Source organism: Phascolarctos cinereus, unplaced genomic scaffold, assembly GCF_003287225.1.
Source record: "Phascolarctos cinereus isolate Bilbo 61053 unplaced genomic scaffold, phaCin_HiC Scaffold_2;HRSCAF=192, whole genome shotgun sequence".
NCBI classification, from domain to species: domain Eukaryota; kingdom Metazoa; phylum Chordata; class Mammalia; order Diprotodontia; family Phascolarctidae; genus Phascolarctos; species Phascolarctos cinereus.
This window is the reverse complement of record NW_027555625.1, coordinates 76,773,103-76,800,843: the sequence shown is the minus strand read 5'-3', so window position 1 is coordinate 76,800,843 and position 27,741 is coordinate 76,773,103. Positions and strand designations below refer to the sequence as shown.

At 38.2% G+C, this 27,741-nt stretch overlaps 1 protein-coding gene across 1 annotated transcript; it reads right to left on the bottom strand.

Moving 5' to 3' along the window:
• Positions 1 to 349: 349 nt before the first annotated feature.
• LOC110193206 (uncharacterized) lies at positions 350 to 27,741 on the bottom strand. The gene is made up of 6 exons (XM_078149138.1): positions 27,570 to 27,741; positions 12,001 to 12,089; positions 4,941 to 5,067; positions 4,505 to 4,597; positions 1,235 to 2,107; positions 350 to 1,066 (listed from the first exon to the last, which is right to left on the bottom strand). The coding sequence occupies exons 1-6, from the start codon at positions 27,739 to 27,741 to the stop codon at positions 546 to 548; spliced, it is 1,875 nt and encodes a 624-aa protein (XP_078005264.1). The 3' UTR covers positions 350 to 545.

The window sequence follows — 27,741 nt, the reverse complement described above, 5'->3', positions numbered from 1 at the left end:
CTTCAGGACAAGAACAAGAGTTTTGTTTTTTAATTTTTTTTTAATTTTGTATCTCCAGTGATTAGCACAATGTTCAATACATATTAAGCACTTAATAAATGACTGTTGACTAAATGAAAATTAAGTTTTAACAGCACTTTTCCAGTTTTTCTTGCCATAAAAAAAAGACTGCCTATATTTATTTGGTTCCTTCCCTCTAAAAGGTTTTAATTAAGTCATGTTGTTTTCTTTAGTAAAATGATTCATTGTTTGGATAAATTGATTTCTATATTATTTTTAAATTGTTACTGTTTCTTTGACAAACTGTTTTTTGAGAACTCAGATGTATAGAACTCAGAATGACATGACTTTAGTGCTACTTGGTAGTATTCAGCATGTATTACAGGAGAGAAAGAAATAAAGGAGAAAATATTTCCATCAACCATTCCAAACAAATTTAGAGCTAGTGACAAACTGTGACATCTTAACTCTGAAATATTTAACTAAACACTCAGTATAAAAATATAAAGCTTTTATTTTATCCACATTCAAAACATTATTCTCCACTAATGAACTCTCTGATGTCTGACAAGGTCCGAACTGTACCTAAAGGCTTTCCCACACTGATTACATTCATAGGGTTTCTCTCCAGTATGAATTCTCTGATGTTTAGTAAGGGATGATCTGTCACTAAAGGCTGTTCCACATTCTTGACATTCATAAGGTTTCTCTCCAGTATGTATTCTTTGATGTTTAGTAAGGGATGACCTGTTGCTGAAGGTTGTTCCACATCCATTACATTCATAAGGTTTTACACCAGTGTGAATTCTCTGGTGTTGTGTAAGATCTGTATTCCGACGGAAAGCTTTCCCACATTCATTACATTCATAGGGTTTCTCTCCAGTATGGATTCTCTGGTGTTTGGTAAGGGATGATCTGTCGCTGAAAGCTGTTCCACATTCATTACATTCATAGGGTTTTACTCCAGTATGAATTCTCTGATGTTGATTAAGGGATGAAATCCGGCTGAAGGCTTTTCCACATTCACTGCATTCATATGGTTTCTCTCCAGTATGTATTCTTTGATGTTCAGTAAGGTAAGTACTCCGACTGAAAGTTGTCCCACATTCTCTACATTCATAGGGTTTAACTCCAGTATGTATTCTCTGATGTAGAATAAGATGTGTACTCCACCAGAAGGCTTTCCCACATTCACTACATTCATAGGATTTTTCTCCAGTATGTATTATATGATGTTGAGCAAGATTTGTGCTCCGACTGAAGGCTTTACCACAATCATTACATTCATAGGGTTCCTCTCCAGTATGAATTCTATGGTGCTGAGTAAGCTCTGTACTCCACCTAAAAGTTTTTCCACAGTCATGACACGTGTAAGGTTTCTCCCCAGTATGAATTCTCCAATGTCGAGAAAGAGATGACTTGTCCCTAAAGGCTTTTCTGCATTCATTACATTCATAAGGTTTTTCTTCAGTATGAATGATCCGATGTTGATTAAGGTGAGTCCTCCAACTGAAGGCTTTCCCACATTCAATACATTTATAGGGTTTCTCTCCAGTATGAATTCTTTTATGTCGAGTAAGAGATGAAATCCAGCTGAATACTTTCCCACATGTATTACATTCAAAGGGTTTTTCTCTAGTATGAATTCTTTGATGCTTGATAAGGGGTGATTTATCAATGGAAGATTTCTCATAATCATTACAGTCATGGGATTTCTTCCTTGCACAGATTCTCTGATGCTTAATTATGTCAAAATTATGGTCAAAGTTCTCACCACATGTATCACATTTATTGTGTCTCTGTCCTACAAGAACTCTATGTTGCATAACAAGGATTGAGCTCATATTAAAATTTATTCTAAATTCATTATATTCAGTATCTCTCTTCCCAAGGATATTCTTCTTAGCTGTGACATTCACTTGTCTTAAATATCTCTCTTGGATTTCTAATTGTGTCCATAACTGCCCATCATATTCCCAAGTTTGATCTAATTTGGAGTACCAGACATCACTACTTGTGAGTTTTTCCACTATCATCTCCTGTGATGATTTTTCAGAAATGTCCTGTTGAGGAACTGATTCTCTAGTTTCAGGGTCAGCCTCCCAGTCTGAAAGAAATTGAAAATGCAAATGTCTTCTGTTCCACATGCAGGGGAAAAGGAAATTCTATAGTGGCAATAGTAGAATGAAAAAGATAACAATGAGATCATGTTAAATGTGGCTTTGATGATTCTTAAATATAACCTTGCAATTTGAAGATATAATAGAAGAGGAGCAAAGGAGCAATAAGAAGGACTCATGAGTGATTGTAATGGGGAATGGGAACTGGTCCAGTATGCATAGAGAATAAGGAAAGCCTATTCCAGGCAAATTGGAAGATAAACAGGATAATTAGAAGAATAAATTAAAACAGAGGGGATATGGCTAAGAGGAAATATTACAAGAGGAGTCATAATTTGAAGAAATACTCTGGGATCAGATTCTAGATACTTATCACTTCGTGCCTGCTTTTCTGTAAGAGAACCCCGACTATTCTTGACTCTAGTCTCATAAAATTAACCCCCAAGGAATTTTAACCACCACTAAAGTCACTTTCAATAACAATTGCATGTCACTAAGAATAGCACTTCTTTCCCCAAAACCTTCTCTAAAGCCTCATTACGGCATAGTGGTGGCCTTGGTTCTCAAAACCAAAAGCAGGTGAGGCACAAGCTCTGGGAGATTCTATTAATAAAGACCAGTCTAGACAATGATGAAGATCATTAAAACGTTAGCCACAAGGTGATAATTTTTATTTGTGTCTGTGTATGCTTTTTTAAATAGAGCAACTCAATAAGACAATTTACTAAAGCATGGTGGCATTATGAACTGTATTAGTGAAAGAAGTTCCCACACTAATGAAATCACAGTTCTGAAGCTATAACCCTGGCTCTCCAATGTCCACTCCAACCACAATCAAAAACCATAAGCAATTACTCTGCTGCTATCTAGATGTTTCTTACACATACCTGGACTTCTCTTCCATTATTTTGAACTGTTGCCTCCTATCTCTAAGCATCTGTAAAGGTCTTAGAACTCATTGTTTCCTCCCCTTCACCTGTTAAAATCCTTGGTTGCCCTGAACTGTCCCAGCCTAAATGAAGGTGTCCTCTCCTTCCTCAAAGTTTCCTTGTTTCTCTACTTTTCTGTATAACATTCTAGCTTGGGGCAGCTAGGTGGCACATTAGATAGAGCGCCAGCCCTGGAGTCAGGAGGATCTGAATTCAAATCCGGCCTCAGACACATAACACTCACTAGCTGTGTGACTCTGGGTAAGTCACTTAACCCCAATTGTCTCACAAATAAATAAATAAATAAATAAAGCAAAACATTCCATCTTGTATATACTTATCTGAGTACATCAGATTCTCAATCAACCGTATACATTACCAAAGTAATGGTGCATAAATAAGGGTTATGCATATTTTCATCTTTATATTATTAATGCCTAGCACAGCATCTGGAGCATAGCAGGCACTCAATAAATGTTTACTGAATTGCTGAATATGCTCACAGGACCTGGGCTTTCCACAGTCAATAGGAAATAATGAGAAGACACCCTGATCTCAAGATAAGGCTCAATCCTGTAAGTTGATGCCTTGTGCTATGATCATCTTCTCCAAAAACTTGTCTTAATTGGGGGTCCTCTACTTTCCTAGGCTGCTGAGATTCACTTAGTCTGACCCCTAATACAAGAACCTCTAAAAACTACTTCGACTTCTTGGTTTCTAGCCACTTAGAAAGCAAGGAAGGCTTAAACCCTGTGCCCTTGACCAGCTCTCTCCTAGTTCTGACACTCATGCAATCATCATTGTCCTGCTGCTATCTATTCTCTGAAGTTTCAATGCCATTTTCCTGTTGTAAACTGTTGAATGACCCTTTAAAGACTACAGGGGGACATCTAGTCTTAAGTCTGGCAATCAAAGCCTGATACAATGTGGCCTCAGCCTACTTATATTCTATGACTCCCCCAAAATCCCTGCCCCTCTCTAGTTAGGCCAATTTCCTAACTGTTCCCCAGTTCAATTGCTAAACATCTTTCAGAGACCAAATAAGACTCAGAGCAACTCTTAGGATCATAAATTTAGAGTTGAAAGGGACCTCAGATGCTATTCAATCCAATCCCCTTATTTACAGATGAGGAAACTGAAATTCAGGGATATTAAGTGATTTCCCCAAGGTCCTGACAGGTAGTGAATGTTAGAGGCATTATCTGTACCTTGGTCTTGCCCCTGAATCAGTGCTCTTTCTACTGTACCATACTGCCTCCCTAAAAGAAACTTGCCTTAATTGCTATGGCTTTCACCAGTCTCCTCCTCCTATGAACTCTATTGGTCAAGATATCAGATAAAGCTCATGCCTTTGGTTTCCACCACAGGACTTAAGGGCTTTGACAATAGTTATTTAACCAATATTTCTATTATTCCAACTCTTCATGACCATTTGTTTGGTCCCCATTCACTTACCTGGACAGATATCTTTTGGTATTGTGTTTTCTACCATCCAAGGTTCTTCTTGCTCCAACTGGGAGATTATACGTGGTTTGGAAACTTGCTGACCTGTTTATACGGAAAGACATGGAGCCTGGGTTTTGTGCTTCATATCAAAAGCCATGCAGTTCTAGTCCCTTGATCTCTAGGATCTCTAAAGAGAAGGCACAGCAGCATCACAGTGAGTACAAGGAAGCTGCATATTTTTGACTCAACAAAGTACAGACCCTTCTCCTGGGAAGAGGAATCAGAAGCATGCTGTCTTTGGGAACAAATGGGATGAAGAAACTCTTATCCCTGGACCTCTAGGACAAGTTCAATAAAGCATCTGACAGATCTATAAAACTCTTCACAATTAAGAAAACAAGGATACTTCAGTAGCGAAATTCTGACTCACACATAAAACCCTTACCCAATGAGATAAAGTTTCTATAGTTCTCCAACATCACATCCCTGTAAAGATTCCTCTGAGCAAGATCTAGTTGCTTCCACTCCTCCTGGGTGAAGTCCACAGACACATCACTGAATGTCACTGATCCCTAAAACACCAAACACATTCCATGAGCTGGCAGCTTAAAGGATGTTAAGAGGATTCTAATAATGTTCTGATAATGCTCAGGGTTTTGAGTGTTCCAAATCAAATTACTCCTATGTGCTTAACACTGTGATAAACCTTTTTAAAATATTACTGTTCTCAGAATCACTTTTTGTGGCACCAAAGACCTGGGAAAAAGGAGTTATTCATTAACAGGAATGGCTGAAAAACAGCAGCATAAGTTTATAATCAAATGTTATTGTACTATAGGAAATTTATTGTTTAGAATTTTTAAGTCTTTCCAAGATTTCCTCTACAATATGCTAATTATCATGTAAATTGTTCTCTTTGTTATGTACACTTAACTCTGAGTTAGTTTATATAATTTTCCCCAGGTTTCTCTGAATTTGCCCTTTTCATCATTTCTTATGGAATTAATGGAATATTCCATTACATTTATATACCATAATTTGTTCAGCCATACCCCAATTCATGTATGCCAACTCTGTTTCCTTTTTTACCTATAACAAAAAAAATGTAGCTACACTTATTTTTACTCATATAAATCCTTTTTCTCTTTCTTTGATCTCTTCAGGGAATTTACTTAACAGTATCACTGGATCAAAAGATATAGTTCAGTGATTTTTGGACTATAGTTTAAAATTGCTTTCCAGAATGGTTACGCCATTCCACAGTTCCATCAGTACTTCAATTGATCCTATGATATTTAACATGTTTAAAATTACTTAGGAAAAGGCATAGACACCATTTTATAAAATTTTTAGAGAACACAAATGTAAGATAACTGGGAAAGACAGCCTGACTGGTGCTTTAAAGATGCTTGTTGAATTGAATAGCTAATATAATGGATGAAAGAGTTAGAATCCAAAAAGCTTCTGACAAGTTAGAATATTAGTCTAAGCCTAATAGAAATGTAATAGGAATATATTTAAAGTCTTGGACTTGAGCTAAAAAAGTAACTTCACAAAGTTAAAATAGCAGTTTGTCTTAAAAAGCTCTACAGTTTGATGGACTACAAACTCAGTATGATTCAATAGTGTGATAGAGCAGTCCAAAAAGCTAATGTAAGTTGAGGCTACATGAAAAGAAACACAGCTTCCAGGAATAAGGAGATGATAGTTTGTACTCTGCCCTGCTCAGTCAACATCTTGTATATTCAGTTCTAGCCCTCATAATTTAGGAAGAATTTTGATAAACTGATGAGTGTCTAGTGGTGAGCAACCAATATGGTCAAGGTGGGAATTTATTTTGCTAAACTATAGATTTATTTCTTAAGGGCTTTATTTTTCCTTTCTTTCTTTCTTTCTTCCTCAGTAAGGATGGGTAATAAGAGAAACATGTTACTAAAATTAAGAAAAAAAAAAAGAAACACATACAAAACACAAGGGATGAAAATTTTGCAACTAGGGAAAAAAAACCAGAACAATCACAAGTAATTACAATATTTAATAAAACAATTGGTATTCATGTATTATTATTCTGTGAAAATACCATGAATTTTAAAAATAACTTCAAGAAAAAATTGCAAATGCTATTAGAAATGAGAATTATTATTTCTAGGAAGGCACAGAAAGCCATAAAACTCTACTCAAAGTAACTGCCAAATTCTAGAAAGAACAGGCCTCCTGAGCTATTGCTGTAATCTAAATAGCCATTGGAGAATTAAAAGTCATTAAAAGTGTCAAAACTTTAATTAATTGTAGAACTTACCTCATTTTAGTTGTCATTCAAATTTTCTGAATATTTTAACCTTTATTTAACATAAATTACTTATTCCTATGCAGATTAATCAGCCAAATCACTTAAAACCATAAAATATCAAATTTCAAATAAATGAATCAAATATTTTATATTACCTGTACTTTATATTTACAGATCCAATTTAAGTTGAAACGTCAAAAAGAAGGAAATATGATGAAGACTATGTTTTATATTATTTCACTTGCATTAATTAACATGGGATGTCACAAAACAGACTGTTTTTTTGTATGGAAATATTCTTATGAATAGAAGTATGAAGCCAGCAAAACTGGAGAGAATACCTCACACCTATCCATACTGAAAATACACTTAAAGATATGAGCTCTTTTCATGGGAAGAAAGCTTGATTCCAAAAAGCTGGGACATGTCCAAAACCTGGATTTACCATTTCACAAAAATCTTTTCCTGAGGCATCCTATAAAGTTGCTTACTAAATTGGCAAACAAAAAAAAAATCCCATACTATTGGAAGGATTTTAGCAAAGACGTGCACTGGAAATGATCAAGTTAGTTGGTAAACTGCAATAGAAGAAAAAAATTGAAAGCAGTTCCATTGTCAAATGATATGATCCATTCTCAAACAATCGATGTTTTTAACATTTTGAAGCAGGTCACAGAATAACTGGTAGCCCTGCCATTCTCCTTCAGTATGCAAATGTATGAAACTACATTCATCTTTCAATATAACCAGCTTATTATTTTTGTTCACTGTGTGCATGCTAATGCCACCAAAAAGAATTCCTATTTATTGAGTCCTTTTTGAAAACTACAAGTCATCAACAATTTGGAAATAATAAAAGTTGTTTGTTTGGGTTCCATTTTGGGGGAAAAAAAGACTTTGACTAGAAAGAAAAGATGGAGCTCTTTCAATGTCTGGTAATACATCTAGTTTTGCTACTTTAGTGAAAAAAGGAAGCTTCTCACAATATCATCACTGATTATTTTTTATAGACATGCACTGGCAACTACGAGTCTTCCAACAATCCTGAAAGAAGTTTAGTCAACAGCCATACTAGTCATAAACTTGATTAAAAGCAGATTTCTGAATCATCTCAATAAAAAAATTTTGTTAAGAACCAAATGTGGGACAGTTAGGTGTTGCAATGGATACAGTACCGACCCTGAAGTCAGGAAGACCTGAGTTCGAATCTGACCTCAGACCAAACACTAGACACTTACTGGCTGTATGACCCTGGGCAAGTCATTTAACCCCAATTGCATTAACAAAAAAAAAAAAAGAAAAGAAATGGGAACCAAATATAAAGTATTTCTCTACCACATGCAGAAGTTCATTGGCTTTCAAAAGGACAAGTCTTAAAGTACCTGTCTGAACCTCAGTTGTAAAAGCTTCACTTTTTCTGAAAGAAAAAAAAAATCCACATTGGAACATTTTGAAAGAAAGTATCTTATCCACTGCTTGCTTTACCTAAACCAGGGATGTGGAACCTGTGGCCTTCTAGGTCCTTGGGTACAGCCTTTTCACTGAGTCTAAGTTTCACAGAACAAATCCTTTTATTAAGGGGATTTGTTCTGTGAAGTTTGGATTCAGTCAAAGGGTCACACTTGAGGACCTAGAGGGCCACCTGTGACCTCGATGCCACAAGTTCCTCACCCCTGAAACCTTTCAATTCAAGGTTCTAATGTGACCATTATGGATACTACTGAAAATTTACAAACTTTCTTGGCTAAGCTTGCCAATATATGGAAGAAGAGAGTAAAAGCCAACATCCTTAAAAACTTTCAAACACTGAAGAAAATGTTTTAACAAGAGGAAATTGAGATACAAAATTCTCTGTCAAAAGTTATTTCCATATTTATAACATTAAAGCTAAATCAAGGATTCACTATCACTTTCTTTCTGATATAAACCACATCAAAGGTGTGGACCTGACCTTGGTAAAATTCTCATGTTCCTTGAGAAGAGTTTATTCTTTCCTTGTAAAGCAAGCTATGAAGACTTTAATTCTATTTGCAACAACATATCTTTGCAGACTGAAATCCAACACTTGGAACCATCAAAACAAAACCAAAAACATTGCTTGAATGTCCAACGTGATATATGTTCCCTTGTCAAAGTCTATCCCACAATTTATTGTTCTTATTCAAGTTAAGCAACAACAGTCTTCACACTGATGTCTTTGAAAAACAAAATTTAACTTCAAGTTGCAAATACATTAAATGAATTGTCTTATTATTCAGTGTGTCCATTTAAAAGTACAAACACCACAAATGTGGTTTGATATTTTTATTAACATTGTGGTAATATTATTTTAATGTCATTGGTTTCCTTTGTAATCCTGTGTGTTTCATTTTATGTATTTGAAAATCTTATTGTGTAAAAGGGGCTACAGTCTACCAGACTGTAAAAGGGGTACATGACACAAAAAAGGTTGAGAACCCCCAAGCCAAATAATAAAAAAGAAACATTAAAAGTCTGAAAATGGAATACTGATATGATTTATGGAGAGATTTCCACTGAAGTCCTACTTTAATGTCTTATTATGGCATGTAGGTGACCCTGAGGTAGAAAGTCAAGGCCTCCAGAGCCAGGCTATGACAGGTCTTGCAAAGTTAGAAAGGCCTGGAGTATGGGCCAGTGAAAGTATATCTATCATCTGAAGATCCATTCTTGACAAGTCATGAAGGATAATTTCCAGGTTGGCTACAGAGTGATGATTTTTTTTTTTAATAATGCTCAAGAACATCTAACTTATAAAGGGGCTGTGATGTGCATCAATGAAGACAGTATTAACACTAATGAAATCACAGTTCCTTCGAGTACTGAAGTATGGAAAGAAGATTAATTTTTGTCTATTGAACAAATGGAAGGAATCATTGCAGACAACTATAGGGCTCAATAAACTTATCTGTAAAAAGGGGGTTGTTTACATAGATAATCTCTAGGGTCCCTTAAAACTCTAGTTTCTACAATCCTATAATATTATGACATTAGCTTCCCAGACAGACCAGGTAAACAGCACTAACCTTATGTGTCCCAGCTCAAAATCTGATATGGGCTCCCATGACCCTAAGCATAAAGGAGTGAGTGAGTTCTTTGACGTACCCTGCAGGATACTAGTTTTACTGGCACTTGTGTTAGCCCAGCAGTTGAAAGAATACTGGACTTGGACTCAGGAGACGAGGTATTATATAATACCTACTATGGTGCCAGGCAGTGTGTGAAGCACTTTACAATTATTATCTCATTTGATCCTCACAACAACACTGGGAGGGAGGTGCTTTCATTATCCCCATTTTACAGTTGAAGAAATGGAGGCAGTAAAAGGTTAAATGATTTGCCCAAGGTCATACAGCTAGTAAGCATCTGAGACCAGATTTAAATTCAAGTTTTCTCAACTCCATGTCCAACACCCTATCCACTGTACCACCTAGTTTCTTCTCATATAAGGGAGCACAATGTACAGTAAGCCCAGAAAAGTAAGCTAGAGCTAGCTTGTGATAGTCTGTAAGTTCCAGGCTAAAGAGTTTGTACTCTATGCTGGAGGCAATAGGGAGCCACTGAAAAATTTTGAGCAAGGAATTGACAGGGTCAGATTATTTTGGTAACTATTCAAGATGGAATGAGGAGGAGACAAATAATGAACAGGGAAACCAGTTATAAGGCTATTACAACTGTCCAGTCCAGAGGTCACAAGGGCCTGAACTGGAGTAAAAAGCAAGCAGAGAAGGCGATGGTTACAAAAGTGGAGGTGGAACTGAAAAGATTTAGCAAATAATTAGATATTTAGAATGAAAGAGAGTCAAAGATAACTCTGAAGTTACAAACCTGTGTGAGAAGAGGAAGAGTAGTACCTAAACAGAAATAAGGAGTCAGGAGAAGGGGGTGAGTTTAACAGGGAAGATAAACAATTATTTTGGACTTGTTGAGTTAGAGAAGCCCACAGGACAGCCAGATGAGACAATGTGAGTCTGGAGTTCAAAAAGAAGAATATATATGGACAAGCAGATTTGAGAATCATCTGCACAGAGATGATGATTGAACCCATGGAAGTAAATGAGATGACCAAGAAAAAGTGTGTAGAAAAAATGAGAGAAGATCCAAGACAAAGCTTTGCAGGGCATCTAAGCTTAGAATGTGAGAAACGGATGAGGAATTGACAAAAGAAGATTCAGAAGAAGCAGGAGAAAAACCAGACGACAGTAATGCCATGGATGCTGAAGGAAGAGAAAGGTGGATGGGACGGTCATTAGTGTCAGAAGCTGCAAAGAAATCAAGAAGGATAAGGCCTGAGAAAAAAACCACTAGATTTAGCAATTCAGAGATACTGATAACCTAGGAGAGAGCAGTTTCAGGAGTAGTGAAGTCAGAAACCATATTGCAAAGGAGTGGGAGGTGATAAAGTAGAGTTGAAGAGTGTAGATAATTTTTTTTTGTAAGTTTGGCTGCAAAAGTGAGAAGACCGATAGTCTGAGGGATAGCAGGATCAAGCGAAGGGTTTTTAGGGATGGGAGAAACATGGGCATTATTGTAGGCAGCAAGAAGGAGACAAAAGTAGAGATTAAAGATAAAAAAGAGCTAATAATGGATCAAAAGGACAAGCTGCTGGAGGAGTACTAGGAAAAAGTCTAGTCATGGCAAGAAAAAAGGTCCCCTTTTCTTCAAAGACTGAAGCAAGAGAGGAGAGAATAGGAGGTTTTCTAGGGAGTTTTTGAGGTACAGAATTGGAGAGAAGAAGGAAATCATAGTGGCTGGTCTCATTTTCTCAGTAAATTAAAGGATGGGTTCCTCTGCTCAGACTAGAAAGGCACTGTAGGGGTCTTTAAGAGATAAGAGGTTTGGAACAACTACAGTGGTAACTAGGAAAGTTAACTAGGAAAGAATAAAAGGATTGCCATGAAGTCATGCAGGTCCAGTTGAAATAAGAACATAAATTCGTAGTTGAACCAGTTAGCATGGTTGTTTGATTTCCATGGGTGCTCAAGCTACACACCAAGTAGGAGCAGAGAATGTAGATGGCAGGAGTAACCCTGGGTTAGGATTTGGTAAAAAATGATAGGATAACGTAGCAAAAGGTGCAAGGATAAAGGGCAATGGAGAGTTTAATTTTGCTGGGCAAAGCAGCTATAGGACAAGTTAAGGAAATATTTTTACCCTCTGAAACCAGCACTGGGAGAAAGAGGAAAGTCTCACTCACCTGGGACCAGGTTGTCATGAGCTCTGTGGCCATTCCCTCCTGCTTTGTGCTTCCCTCTATAGGAAAATCCAAGTCCTGAGAAGGCAGACCTAGAGAAGAGAAAGGAGCCATGAGGGAGAATATACTTTGAAGTCATGGGATTTTAGAGCTAGAAGAGGAACTTAAGTCAATCCAACTCCATTTCATAGATAAGGAGACTGAGTCCCAGAGAAGTTAAGGGGCAAAGAAGTATACATTTCTACAATGCAGTACAAAAAAAGCACTAGACTTGGAGTCAGAGGACGTAATTTCAAATCTGTGCTTGGCTACCTGCTATGTGACCTACCTAAGGCTCTAACATTGAGGCTCTGAGACTCAGTTTCTTCAGATACAATAAGAGGTTAGAAGGGATTATCATTATGGTCTCTTATGGCTCTAAATCTTATGACATTAGATAAGTGATTGTCAAAGACCACATAGGTAGTGCCAGAATAAGGATATGAACCCAGGTCCATTGCCCTTTTCAATATACCACAAATCCTGACTTAAAGACTTGACTCACCAAGCTAGGATTCCTCACAAACCAGCTGGATATGAGAGAGGCAGATGGAAGAGAGCCCAGAATCATCGCTGGCCTCTCCACAATCAGAGGGAAAGTCCATGAGTACCACTTCCTTCTGAGAAGGAGAACCACCACAAGTCAAAAAAAGGGAAATACAGGGTAACTAGGTGGCACAGTGAATAGAGAGCACCAGCCCCAGAATCAGGAAGACCTGAGTTCAAATTCAGCCTCAGATACTTACTAGTTGTGGGCCACTGGGCAAATCACTTGATCCCAATTGCCTCCAAAAAACAAAAATAAAGTAAAAATGGAAACATTAACGTAGGATTTCCTAGGCAGATCTATGGTGAAGAAACAAAACCAAAGACAGATGCCACTGCAAAATGAGCCAAGCAGAATGTTTCCTCTTAAGATATAACTAAGTTCAGTTCCAAACATAAGATTATACTTTGGAAACTCATCTATTCCTGTACTTTTGACTCAAGGCTCCGCCTATTTCCTCCCTCCTCCACTTTCTTTAAGTTTCTTAAAGGTTCTTTTCAGCCTTACTTCATATTCCTCACTTTTACACACTTTACACTCCAGCCAAACTGAGCTACTAAACAGTGACTAATTTTGTGCTTTCTCCCACCTTCCCGCTACAGAGCAGTAAGGAGTCACGACCCTCCCCAACTGCCTGCTGAAATGCGTTTCTTCCTTCAAGGCCCAACTCATGTATAAGCTAATAGAGTTATCAAATTTAAGAGCCAGAAACAACCTCTAAGATGATCGTCTAGTCTAAATCCCTCTTTTTAGAGAGGAAGAACCCAAATCCTAGAGAAGTGAAGTGACTTATCTAAAATCATTACTAGTTAATAGCCAGCCTGAAAGTTCTCCCTAGATCCTATTACTAGATATTCAATGTTCTTTCCACTACACCAGGCTCTCTTTCTTGATCCTTCCTCCATGAAACAGTCCCTGAGTTCAAAGTGCTTTCTTCCTTCCTTGAATTTACTGATAGCCCTATGTCCACGTCTCTCCTTTGCCGCTGTTATGTTCTACCTTGTATCATATTTATTTGCATAAATGTCATTTCTTCTCTGTTAGAACACAGTCTCTTTGAAGGGAGGGCTGGTTGTTCATTTTTGTATCTCCAATGAAAATGACAACAATGTCTTGAATATAAAAGGTGCTTAATAAATGCTTGATTAATTAAACTGAAAATTCTGTGGGAAAAAAAGAGGAAGGGATTTTTCCACAAACCAGGTGGTAAAGGTCCATGGGGGAGAGAGGAGAGAAGGGAAGAGGTTGCTGTGTCCCTAAAGAACAGTATAGTGGGGCTAATAGGACTAGACCAGTCCATGGAACTGAAGCAAATAACTGTGTGATAGGTGTGGTGAGAGAGTAAGAGATCAGCTAGGGTCTCTAGTCCCTTCCTACCTCAACCATTCCTTCAAATACCTTCCCCTGAAGTGTCTGTTTGCCTTTGTCACACACTAGAGAGGTTCCCTCCCCACACTTCCATATTCCCCCAATCTATTATTGCCACCTCTATCCTCAGGTATTTGATTCAAACTTTCCATGCTCATCCCTCTCCTCACTAACTTCTCTATGTTGTGACTTCCCCAAAGACTCTGTCCTTAGGCAGGATTGTCAGGAATTGCTCCAGTATCAACAGCCCTAAGAACTTCTTCCAATTTTTAATCTCTAGGTCGAAGCTTAAGCTAAAGGCTCCAGGTCCAGTGTTTCTCCTACTAATATGGATTCCTAGTCCCAGCGACATCCTCTCCTACCTTCACCTTAGAAAATCATGGGATCTCAGATTTGGAAGAGACCACAGAGGCAACGTAATCTAACCTACACCTGAACATAAATACTCTCTACTACATCTTCAACAACTGGAACAACTTGTTGCACAAGCTCCATTTTAAGGTTTTCAGTGATGAAGAACTTACTATTATCTAAGACAGCACACTCCATTACCTGTCAAGAGGATTTTCCTTATTATCAAATGTCCTCTTTGCCACTTCCACTCATTACTCCTAGTTCTGCCCATTAGGGCCAAGAAGAAAAAGGTTAATCCCTCTTCCACCTGACAATCCTTCAAATATTTTTAGACAGCATTCCTGTTGTCACTAGGTATTCCTCTTTTCAGATCAAAACTCACAAGCTCCTTTAACTTAGTAGCCTCATGACATGGTCTCCTTGTACACTTAGAAAACTTTCACTAGACTCTATCATTCCCCCGAACCCTCTTTATCTTTCCTCCCTTTCTCAGCTTTCTCTCTCTTTCTCTCAGTTAGAAAAAGCTACCTACATTCAATGCTTCCACTTCCTCTCTTTGGACTAATTTCTTGATCCTTTAAAATCTGGCTTCTGACCTCATCGCAACTGAAACTTCTCTCTCCAAAATTACCAATGATTTCTTAGTGATCTTACTAATTAGCAAACAGAATAACTATTTCCACCTCTATGGTTTTGATTCTGACCTCAGAAACTGCTCTCTCCAAAGTTATTTAGGCTCTCTTAATGATCAATTTTAATGGCCTTTTATCAAGCCTCATCCTTCTTGACCTCTGTGCAGTATTTACCACCCTCTTCTCCTTGATAGCATATTCTCTCTAGGTTTTCATGCTGCTACTTTCTTCAGGTTCTCCTCTCACCTAACTGGCCACTCCTTCTTGGTTCTCTTTACTGGATCTTCATCCAGGTCATGCACATAAACCATGGGTATCCCACAGGGTTCTGTCCTGGGATCTCTTCTCTTTTCCTTCTATCCGATTTCACTTGGTGATCTCATCAACTCTCATAGATTCAATATAATCTCTCTGCTGATGATTCTCAAATCTACTTATCCAGCCCTAACTTCTCTGCTGTCCTCCAGTCTTACACCTCCATGCCTACCGGACACCTCAAAATGGATGCCACACTGACATCTTAACCTAAAGATATCCAAAACTAAATTCATTATTTCCAACACCACCCCCAACCTTCCTAACTTCTCTATTACCATTAAGGGTACCATCATCTCCATCAGTTAGGCTCACAACCTAGGCATTATCCTCAACTCTTCACTTTCTCTCACCTCTACATCCCCATGTTCAATCTGCTGCCAAGGCCTCTAGTTTTTACCTTCCGAACATCTCTCATACATACCTCTGACACTGCCATCACATTAGCATCCTTTATCACCTCACCCCTGGACTGTTGCAATGTCCTGTTGGTTGGTCTCCCTGCCATAAATCTCTCCCCAGTCCAATCTATCCTCCACTCCACTGTCAAATAGATCTTCCTAAAGTACACATCTGACCATATCACCCTCCTATCTGATTAATGCCAACGGTTCTCTATTCTCTCCAGGATCAAATACAAAATCCTCTATTTGGTATTCAAAGCCCTTCACAGGCTGTCCCACTTATACACACACAAACACCCCACTCCCTCCTTTGTAGCCTTCTTACACCTTACACTTGTCCATATGCCCTAACTGGCCCCTTTGCTACCTTGAACAAAAAAACTCAACCAGGCATTTTTCCCTGGCTGCTCCCAGGCTTGGAATTCTCTCCCTCCTCAACTCTACCTCCTGGCTTCCCTGGCTTCCTTAAAGTACTAGCTAAAATTTTACCTTCTATAAAAAGTCCTTCTTGATCTCCCTTAATTCTAATGCCTTTTCTCTATTGATTATTTCCATTTTAACCTGTATGTAGCTTGTTTGTACACAGTTGTTTGCATGGCATCTCCCCCATAAGTCTGTGATCTCGAGAGCAGGAATTGTCTTTTTGCCTTTCTTTGTATCCCCAGTGCTTATAGCAATGTCTGATACATAGTAAATGCTTAATAAATGTTTACTGACTGAGTGACTTCAATGACCACTCTGCTCCTGGATACTCTCTCTTTTCTGGGTTTTTGTAACACCATTCTCACCTGGTTCACCTCTTGTCTGTCTGTCCTGCTCTTTTCTCAGTGTTTTTTTGTTTGCTTACCATCTATACCACTCCCTCTAATTATGGGTATTCACCAAAATTCTATCCTAGGGCCTTTTCGCTTCTCCCACTCTACTTTCTTAATAACCTCATCAGCTCCCTTTGGTTTAACTATCATTACATATCTCTATATCCAGTTCCCATCCTTACCCTGAGCATCAGTCATACATTATCCATTGCCTACTAAACATCTCAAAATGGAAAGACATCCTATAGATATCTCAAACTCAAAATAGAACTCATTATCTTTCCCTGTAACCCCTCCCTCTTCCTAATATCTCTATTTCTGTCCCAGGTACTTCCATGATTACAATTATCTCAGGTCTGTAACTAAGGCATTACTTATAATAGATTTCTCACTCTCTCTCACCTCATATAACCAAATAGTTTCAAAATCCTAAATCCTGCAGCTTTAACCTTCACAATACCTCTTACAACTCTACTCATACAGCTACTACCTCAGTTCAGGTCCTCATCACTTCTTACCTAGATTATTAAAACAGCTTCTTAATTGGTTTCCCTACTGTAATTTTTCCCCTACTCCAGCTCATCCTATATACTGCTGCTAAAATGATTTTTCTAAAATACAGATCTAAGTGACTCCCCTACTCAATTAACTCCCGTGGCTTCCTATTTCCTCTAGAAACTTTTCTATTTAGCTTTGAAGCCCTATTCAACCCAATCCTACTCGATCTCTAATTGTAGGTGTAGGCTCTGTCCTGGGCCCTCTTCTTCCTCCAAACTACTTCATTTGATGATCTCATCAGTTCCTATGGATTTAGTTATTATCTCTAAGCTGATTATTTTTAAATCTGCCTATCCTACCTTAACCACTTTGCTGACTTCCAGTCTCTCATCCCCAACTACCTTTTAGACATCTCAAACTGGATGTTCAGTAGACATCTTAAATTCAATACTTCTAAAACTGAACTCATTATCTTTCCCTTTAAACTTTTCTAACTGCAAACTTCTCTATTATGGTAGAAGGTGCCAACATCCTCCCAGACCCCTCAGGCTTACAACCTAGGTGTCATCCTCAATGCCTCACTGTCTCTTACCACCACCACCATATCCAATCTGTTGCCAAGACCTGTTGATTTTACCTTTGCAACATCTCTAGGACACGATCTCTTCTTTCCTCTGACACAGCCACCATTCTTGTGCAAACCCTCATCACTTCACTCCTGGACTACTGAAATAGCCTACTGGTGGGTCTGCCTGTCTCAAGTCTCTCCCCACTCTAATCCATTTTTCATTCAGCCACTAAAGTGATTTTACTAAAGTGCAGGTCTGACTATGTCACCCCTCTACTCAATAAACTCCAATGACTCTCTATTGCCTCCAAGATAAACACAAAATAATCTGGAATTCAAAGCACTTTTTAACCTAGCCCTCTCCTACTTTTCCAGGCTTTTTATACTTTACTTTCCACCACATTCTCTTCAATTCAGTGATGATGACCTCCTGGAGGTTCCATGAACAAAACACTACATCTCACATCTCCAGGCATTTTCTCTGGCTGTCCCCCATGCCTGAAATTCTCTTCCTCCTTATAGATGCTTACCATCTTTCTTTAAGTCCTAAATAAAATCCTATCTTTTATAGTAAGCTTTTCCCAACCCCTCTTAATTCTAGTGTCTTTTCTATTTTAATTATTTCCTATACTTAATCTGTGTATATCTTGTTTATATGTATGTACATATCAAAGTCTTTCCCATTAAATTGTGAGCTCCTAAAGGGCAAGGACTGTCTTTCACCTCTTTTTCTACCCCTAGCACTTAGCGCAGAGCCTGGTATGTAGGAGGCACTTAATAAATCCGTGTTGTCTGACTTACCTTTCCAGCCTCAATGGACATTACCGACTTCCTCTCACACTTCAGCCAAATTGATGTTCTCTTTGTTCCTCGGACACAACATTCCATTTCTCATCTTTGTGCCTTTCTATTGGCTATCTTCCATGCCTATATTGCACTCCCTTCTTACCTCCCTTTCTTCCTTTAAGATGCAACTAAAGCACTTGCCCAATAGGAAGCCTTTCCTGATCCTCCACATCGCTACCTTGCATTTAGCAACTTTGTATATATTTGTATTTACTCACTTTATAATTTTTATATACTTGTTGTTCCCCAAGTAGAATGTAAGCTCCTTGCTGGTAGGGAAAAGTATTTATCAACTGCATGACTGATTAACGGTAAGACCCCTTATCATTTTGGTCACGTTCCTCTGGGTGAACGCTGCAGCTTCTTAAATTGGAACCCAGCACTAAATACAGAACTCCAGAAGTGTTTGGTCAAGGAGTGGATACAATAGGACTGTTATCCCCTTGTTCTGAATACCATTCTTATTTTAATAAAAAAAAGAATTATGTTGGCTTTTTTTCCAACCACATCACACTGCTGACTCACACTGATGAAGCTTAGACTCCAGTATAAAACCAATGTCTTCTTCACATGAACTAGTATCCAGGTATGTCTCTTCCATCCTGCTTGTGTACAGTTGTTGTTTTTTTTAATCCAAGTCTAGACTTGATAGGGAAGCTAGGTGGCACAGCACCAGGCCTGGAGTCAGGAAGACCTCAGTTCAAATCCAGCCTCAGACACCTATTAACTGTATGACCCTAAGCACGTCACTTAACCAAGTTTGCCTCAGTTTCCTCATCTGTCAAATGAGCTAGAGAAGGAAATAACAAACCACTCTAGTATCTTTACCAAGAAAACCCCAAATGGGGACAGGAAGAGTTGGACATGACTGAAACAACTGAACAATGACAACTGGGACTTGACACTTTATTATTGCCATTAAAGTTCTTCTTAGTAGATTTGGCCTATATTTCCAGGCTGTTGAACTAATTTTAGCTCTCAATTCTATCATGACATCTTAGTCAGTCAGTCAGTCAAGTATTTATTAAGCATTTATTATGTGCCAGGCACAGAGCTAAGTGAGGGGATACAAAAATAATCCCAGCCTTAACTACTCCCACTACCTTTATGTCACCAAAAGAAACTGATAAACATGCCATTTATGCCTTCATCAAAGTTTCATCCAAATAAATAAAAGTGTTTTTTTAAAAAATAGGGACAAAAAGAAGCCTAGAAGCACTGGCCCTGGAGTCAGGAGGACCTGAGTTTAAATCCAGCCTCAGATACATGCTACTCACTAGCTGTGTGACCCTAAGCAAGTCATTTAACCCCAATTGCCTCACACATACAAAAAAAGCCTAGAGCATACCATTTGAAACTCTTTCCGTTTATATATATATATATATATATATATATATATATTTACTGTATGCTAGTAGAATCATAGATTTAGAGACTGAAGGGACTTTCAGGGACATCTAGTCCAATGTTTCATTTTGCAATTGAGGCAACTAAAACCCAGAGAGGCTGTGATTTACCAAGAATCACACAGGTAATCAGGAGCATAGCCTGGATCTGGACCCAAATCCTCCAAATCCTGCTTCCTTCTACTGCACCACACAATCCTGATGTCTGATTGTCCAACCAGTTCTGAATCCACTTAATTGCACTATCACTTTTGGGCTTCACATCTGTGAAATGAATTTCATCATTCAATGTGACATGAGACTTCGTCAAATGTCCTGGTAACATCTAAATATACTACATCGGCAGAATTTGACAGAGTTGTCCAGGAATTCAGTCAAAAAAAGAAGCAAAGTTAGTCTGGTACAACTTGTTCTCAATGAACCCCTGCTGGAGCCTGGCAACCACAAATCCCCTTTCTAAATACTCACAAATTATACCTCCACAAAGTGTTTTAGAATTTTGCCAAGAATTGGAGCAAAGCTCACTACTTCTCCTTTTAGAAAGCTGGTATTATTTATTCATCTGCAATACTCCAGGATCTTGCCTGTTCTCCATATTTTTCAAAAAACATTAGCAGCAGCTCAGCATCACGCTTGCCAGCTCCTTAAGTACCCTGAGAGGCAGTTTCTAATGAACTGAGGACAGAGGAATTGCACACAAGATCACTTCTGCTGGCACTTTACAAGAATGAATGAATGAATGAATGAATGAATAAATGAATGAATGGATGGATGGATGATCATTTATTAGGCATTTACTATATACCATGCACTGCAATGTACTAAGAGTTCAGAATTCTCTCTCTTCTCCCCCAGGATGAACTACTATAGACTCAATCCAATGCCAGTCAAGACAGAAATAGGACTGAGTCAGGAAAATAGCAAAGACAGTAACACTGTTTAACCTCAATGCCCCATAGAAATGGCCAGACCCCCTCAAACATACAAATAGGTACATGACAAGTTTTATTCAGTCAGGAAATACTTAACATGTATATACTACTGTACTTCAAGCACGTGGGAGATATAGATAGATAGATAGATAGATAGATAGATAGATAGATAGATAGATAGACAGACAGACAGATAGATATGCACACACACACACACACACAATGGGATATATGATATATAAGAATTAAGGCAAGGTTCCCTAATTTCAGTGAATAAGAAAACACATGTTGTAGGCTCTGATATAATCAGATACTGAGAACCATGAACACAGGACTCTTCCCTAACACACAGACATATATACAAAGACCTCTTCTCTGAAAAAGATATATGTATAAAGGAATTTTTCTGGACATACAGATATACATATCTATATACACACACATACATATGTATAGGTGCACATTATATATATATGTATATATATATATATACATATATATATATACACACATACATACATACATACACACGTAGGGTTCTTTTCTAAAACACAGACATGGGGCTCTTCTCTGTCACAGAAAAAAATACAGGACACTTTTCTTGGTCACAAACATTTATAGAAGGCTATCAAACATCCAAAGCTACATGTATACTGGACTATTCTCTGATACTCAGAAGGGTAGGTATACAGGGCTCTTGTATAACATACAAACACAAGGTCCTTCTCTCGCACACACAAACTCAGATATCCTGACAAACATCCACATAGCTTCAGAGGGCTCCTCAATGAAAAGCCTATAAATATTTATACAGGGCTTTTCTCTAGCACAGTGACATATACCAGGCACAAAGTGATATTCATACATATCACTTAAATATTCAATCCTTAATATAGTCTTTCTTTGATTCAGTTATAAGAACAAAGGGCTTTTCTATGAAACATACATACTTTACAAAGAACTCTCTCACATACACAGAAAACAGGATCCTTTCTGATACACTTGGCTTTTTCTTAGACCGATATATATCCTCAGGACTCTAGTCTGATATACAGACACATGATTGTGACCCAGACATATGAGCAAAAGTTTCAAAGGTGTACAGGATTTAGACTTAGGAAGGAATTGGAGATCACCTAATGCAGTTCCATCATTTTACAGATGAGGAAACTAAAGCACAGAGAGGTTAAGTGACCTGACCATTGTTACACAGCTATTAAATGTAAGAGCTAGGATAGGAGCTCCAAATCCAGCACTATCTCCACTGCATTCACCATGCTGTAATACTCCATGATGGAGAGAAGCCTGGAAAAAGAGTCAGGGGTATTTTTTTAAATGAAAGTGTCATTCCAATTAAAACTGTTCTTAAATATTAAAGTATAGCCTTAGAAATGAGGAAAGAATAAGATGTTTACTCAATACCATCCCCTTCTTCCCCCTGTCCCCCCCAACTAAGAATCAGATAGAGTGTTGGAAGGAGCTTCAAAGTTTATCTAATCTGTCATTTTACAGATGAGGAAAATGGAGGTCAAGAGAAGTTTAGTGGTCATACAGGACTAGGAGCTAAATCCAGGCCCTCTGACTCCAAATCCTGCAATTTTTCTACTGCAACATGCTGCCCATTCTCTCACACAGCAACACACTGCTCATCTTTCTCACACACACAGACAGCTTCCTCCTGCCCCTTCTAGCTCTAAACTTAGGATCCTACCCCGTTAGGAAAACAAAGGCTTTCTTTGATACCCTCCAAATGGACAAAGTATGTCTCTGAAACAGACATACAAAACACATTCTCTGACTTCCCTAAGGACGGGAATGGACCTCCCTTTTGACACACAAGCACACAGATCCATAGGTCTCTTCTGAGACACACACAGACTCACCACTCACGCCTTTGTAGTGGGATAGAAAAAGGCATGACACAAATAGGCACATTATTCAGGACTACACACATACACACACACACACGCGGTTCCTGAGCGCGGGCTTTCAGGCAGCTTAGGTTCCTGCCTCCTCCATCCCTCCATCCCCCCACTCACCACTTTGCTGCCTCAGAACACAGGAATGCAAGACTGAGCTGCTCCTGCAGTCTAACTCCCGCCAAACGACGCTTCCCAGAAGACGCCAGAGTTACCTCGACTTCATTTCCCGAAGGCCATTGCTCACAATGGAGACGTTCCATTATCATTTTTTTTCAATCTTTTAAGGCTTCTGGGAAACTTTAGAAATCTCAGTTGGGGGTCTTAGCGGAAAAGGCCTCTGGGAAATGTAGTACAATTGTCTCCCTTCTTGTGGCTGAAGCCTAAAGGTAAGGAATGGAAAATGTTCACCTCCTGGAAGACAGAGGTGTTTTAAATCTCTGACTTGGTGGGGTGGAGTTCTACTCCTCCTTAGTTCTGAATTCTGAATTATTTGTTGTTGTTCAGTTGTGTTCCACTGGTGAGTGCATTTGGTGTTTTCTTGGCAAAAATACTGAACTGGTTTGCCATTTCTTTCTCCAGCTCATTTGACAGATGAGGAAACTGAGGTAAATGGAGTTAAGTGACTTGCCCAGGGTCACACAGCTATCAAGTGTCTGAGGCCAGATCTGAACTCACAAAGATGAATCTTCCTTAGCACCTAGCTGCTCCTCACCACGACCCCCTAGGCCCTCCTAAACACTGCATTTCCCCCAGGACCCCCCCTACTAATATTATCTCATTTTGTCCTCACAAACTTGTAAATTATGTTATATTATTATCTCTATTTTATAAATGAGGAAACCGAGATACCACCCTCGGTACTTTGAGGAGTTACTGCCACTCAGGCCTTCTTGATTGTTCCCAAGAGACAGCATTCCTCCACTGCACTACACCACCACCCCTCATTCTCCTGAATTTCTTGCTCCTTTGAGTGTCACAATCTTCCAGAGCTCCAGGGCCCTGAAAATCCTAAGTACCCTCAAATTCAGGACAAATGCACACCTCTGACTCCTGCCTACCCCACTGAGGTCTCCCTCCCCCTTGGCCCTGAATTCTTGGAATGCCCACCCCAAGGTTCTTGAATCTGGGCTACAGTGAAATAACAAAAACTCACAAATGATGGGGTGCTTGGGTACTTGTACCCAGACCTACTTCTAAGATTATATTTCTCCTTAGCCTCAAGGCATCATCCCTGACAGTTTCCCTCCAGCCCAAGGACCCTATCTCTGGCAATAACTCATGAGTGGCCCCAGTGAGGCAAACTGTCTCTCCTTGTTACAAGAACAAGCTGACATCTGTAGAATCACCCTTGTATGAACAGGATTATCTTGTACCAGCAGAACTATCAAGTACTGATGCCCACAGTTACTGTATACAATCCAGAGGTCTAGCTTTGGACATTAATATTCCTGAAACTATCTTGTTATAGACATAACAAGCCAAAAAACACACCCCTTAGGAAACCCCCCCTTCCCCATGGTTTCTAATAGTGAATGAAGTAGTTGTATATTATCACCTAATTAGCATATTTGGCACATAATCCACTACTTTTCCTACATAAGCTTTAGCATCATTTCTGTTAGATTGCAAGTTCCCTAAGGAGCTCTGCCTACCATGGCAGGTTCCTTGAGAATCCTTGCCTACTGTGTAGCATAACAATAAATCTTTGCCACCTTGGCTTAAAGAATGCTTGAGCCTGCAAATTCATTCCAGATGACCCATCTTATACTCCGGTCCCTGAAGGGTCTAAATTTCTCAGATCACAACAACAAACATGAAGTTAAGCATTTAATGTCAGAGGCACTGTGTTAGATGCTAGGAACACAAATACAAATAAAAATGAAACAATTCTAACTCCTAAGAGTTAGTTACTCCCAAGAGTAAAGTTACTGGGTAAACCACTCTCTAGTGCTTCGCCTTCAAGTATTTAAAGAACACTTCTCAGAATTTAGACTTCTGCTATCATTGTGTGCTTGAGGAGCAGCTAGGTAGCATAGTGGATAGTATGCTGGGTCTAGTCAGGAAGACCTGAGTTCAAATCTACATTCAGACACTTACTAGCTATGTACCAGGCACCCATGCTAAGTGCTCTACTAATATTATCTCATTTTGTCCTCACAAACTTGTAAATTATGTTATATTATTATCTCTATTTTACAAATGAGGAAACTGAGACACAAAATGGTTACCCAGGGTCACACAATTAGTCTGAGATTCAAACTTGGGTCTTCCTGACCAAGTTCTACAATTCACCATCTAGCTATCTAGTCACACAATTGCTTCCTATTCATTTTTTGTATCACTAATTTCTAGTTTCACTATCTCCTGAGATTATCATCTGAACCAAGTCCTTTTATATAGGCAGGTGATTTACTGATCATTGTTAATCTTTTTCAATTTATCACATAGCTGCCAAAATAATCTTTGTTAGACACAAGTCTAAGTCATTCCACTTCTTAAAAACTTTCTTATTGCCTCTAGAATGAAATACAAGTTCCATTTTGTCTTGTTTTCTTCTGGACCTGTGATTTCATTGATGTGGGATACTACAGATGACAAAATTCCCTCTACAAATGCAGATCAACAATTCTGTAATTTAATCTTAAATATATTTAGGGCATTCAGAGGCAAAGTACCTTGATCAGGGTTTCTCAGTTAATTGGTGTCAGAAGTGGGACTCAAAACTGTGTCTTTCCCATTTCTTAGCCTGGCTTTTAATACCCTTCACAATCTGACTTCTCTTGATTCCATTTCCAGCAAAACTAGATTATTATTCTCTACACTCACTGTAGTAAGATGGTACCTCCCACCTACAAGCCCACAAGCCATCCCCTATACCTGTAATACACACCCACACCCTCATCTTGCAAGCTGTTAGTGCTGTTCCCCTTTGACCTCTCATCTACCTCCTTAACTCCCTGCCTTGTGTTACACTTACCTGTACATGCCTATCTTATCCCTAGTAGAACGAATGTTTGATGTTAGGCATTGTTTTATTTTTCCTTTATAACTCCAGTGCTGATCATAGTGCTTTACACACTGTGGGTACTTTTAAAATGTTTGATGAAATTAATTAGGTTTATCTTAGGCTTATCAATACTCATTACTTCCCTCTCTATTCTGTTTTTTCTTCCATTCCCTTTATCTAAAATGTCCTTTTAATTATATTTCCTTTCTCCTTTCTGATTTCTCTCCCCCTTCCCTTTTCAATATGATTAAATCATGAAATAATTTATCCAATACAATACTACGATTGTTATCTCCAAGTACCATTTCTAATGTTAAGATTTCAACCATGATTAACCCATGCTGAGAATCAATTCTTTTGTACATTTATTTCTCTATCTTTCTAGCTCTTTTTCCAAGAATTCTTTGAAGTTCATTAGGTTGTTAAATATTCATCATTAAATTTCCAACATGTTTGAATTTGCTAGGAAACTGACTCTGGAATTGATGCCCATAATTTTTTTAAAAATATTTTCCGTGTATTTACAATGTCTGGTCATTTCTGGGGGTTTTGTGGAAAAATCTGATGAAATCTTGATATTTTGGGGGGGTGTAAATTCCTTTGTGACAGCTTAAATTTTCATTCCCTTTATTATTATGGTATTGAATTATGATAATTAAGAGTGTGATTCATTTTACATTGGCGTTCCTTTGGGTTTAACTGCAGAATGTAACTGGGTTTTGAAAGTTCTCAAAAGTTTTCTTAAATCCTGAAATATAGTGATCATATTATTTTCTTATTTAATATGTGCTGGGACACCAATAATTTTAAAATTCCATCTCCTTAAGTTGCTCTCTTAATTTGTAAATTTATCCTACTTTCAGCTTGCTTTCCAGTGGTGATATTTCCTGATTTTGCTTTTGGCTTTCAACTCGTGTCATTCTATGCTTCATTGTATTGTTTTTGACTGTGCTCAATAAATATGTTAAGTTTTCTATGTCAGATTACATATTTATGCATCATCCCCTTACAGTCTTCTAAGATTTCTTACCTGTGCTCAATTCTTCCTTTAATTCTTCGCAGTATTCATCTACATTCAATTTGTCTTCTCAAAATTTAATTTAGCCCCTTAATTCTTTGAGTACGTTTATAGTTCATTTGTACATATGTCTCAGGACCCTTTTCTGATACACATTCCAATATTATTTCAGTGTGTATATTTGTTCTCTCCTCATTTTTATTAAACTGTGACTTAAAATTAATTATAGCCAAAATTTTATTTGGTTTGATCATTTTAAAATTTAATGTCCTTGTAAAAACTACTAGCAACTTCTTTCAGTGTTTCCATTCCAATTATTGAATGGCAGTATGACTCCCTTGTAAGCTTTTATTATGGCACCTTTCCAAACATCACACACACACACACACACACACACACACTTTTTTTTTTTAAGATTGAAGTTCAATGGAGGTTCAAGAACTATGTCACTACCCAGTCACAATTCATACTTAAACAACTCTATTTGGTTACTTAGTAGTAATCAGCTTATGTGATAAACAGAGAAATATAATTGGGGGGGTAGAGGGCTGGATACAGTTCTCCTTTAAGCACCTCAAATGAAATCATAGCTAAGAATAAAGCATAATCTATTTTCACGCTCAGGTTTTCAACTAATGGTTGAGTATGACAGACACTTTCCTTTCACCACCACATTCCCAGGGTTCATATCTCCATTGTGAAATACATTTTGTCTAACAAAGCTTGAAGCAGAGCTACAGACTTTCCTGTATTTCTCACATTATTCACTTTCCTCTCTTATGAACTCTCTGATATTTAGTTAGGAGACATCTATGGCTTAAGGCTTTACTACATTCACTAAATTCATAGGGTTTCATTCCAGTATGAACTCTCTAACGTTGAGTAAGGTATGAAATCTGACCAGAAGCCTCCCCATATTCATTACATATGTATGGCTTCTCTCCAATATGAATACTGTGATGCTGAATTAGGTGTATTCCTTGGTTAAAGGATTTCCCACAGTCATTACATTTATAAGAGGTTTCTTTTCCCCCAATGTGAATTCTCTTATATTGAGTAGGATACTGTACCAT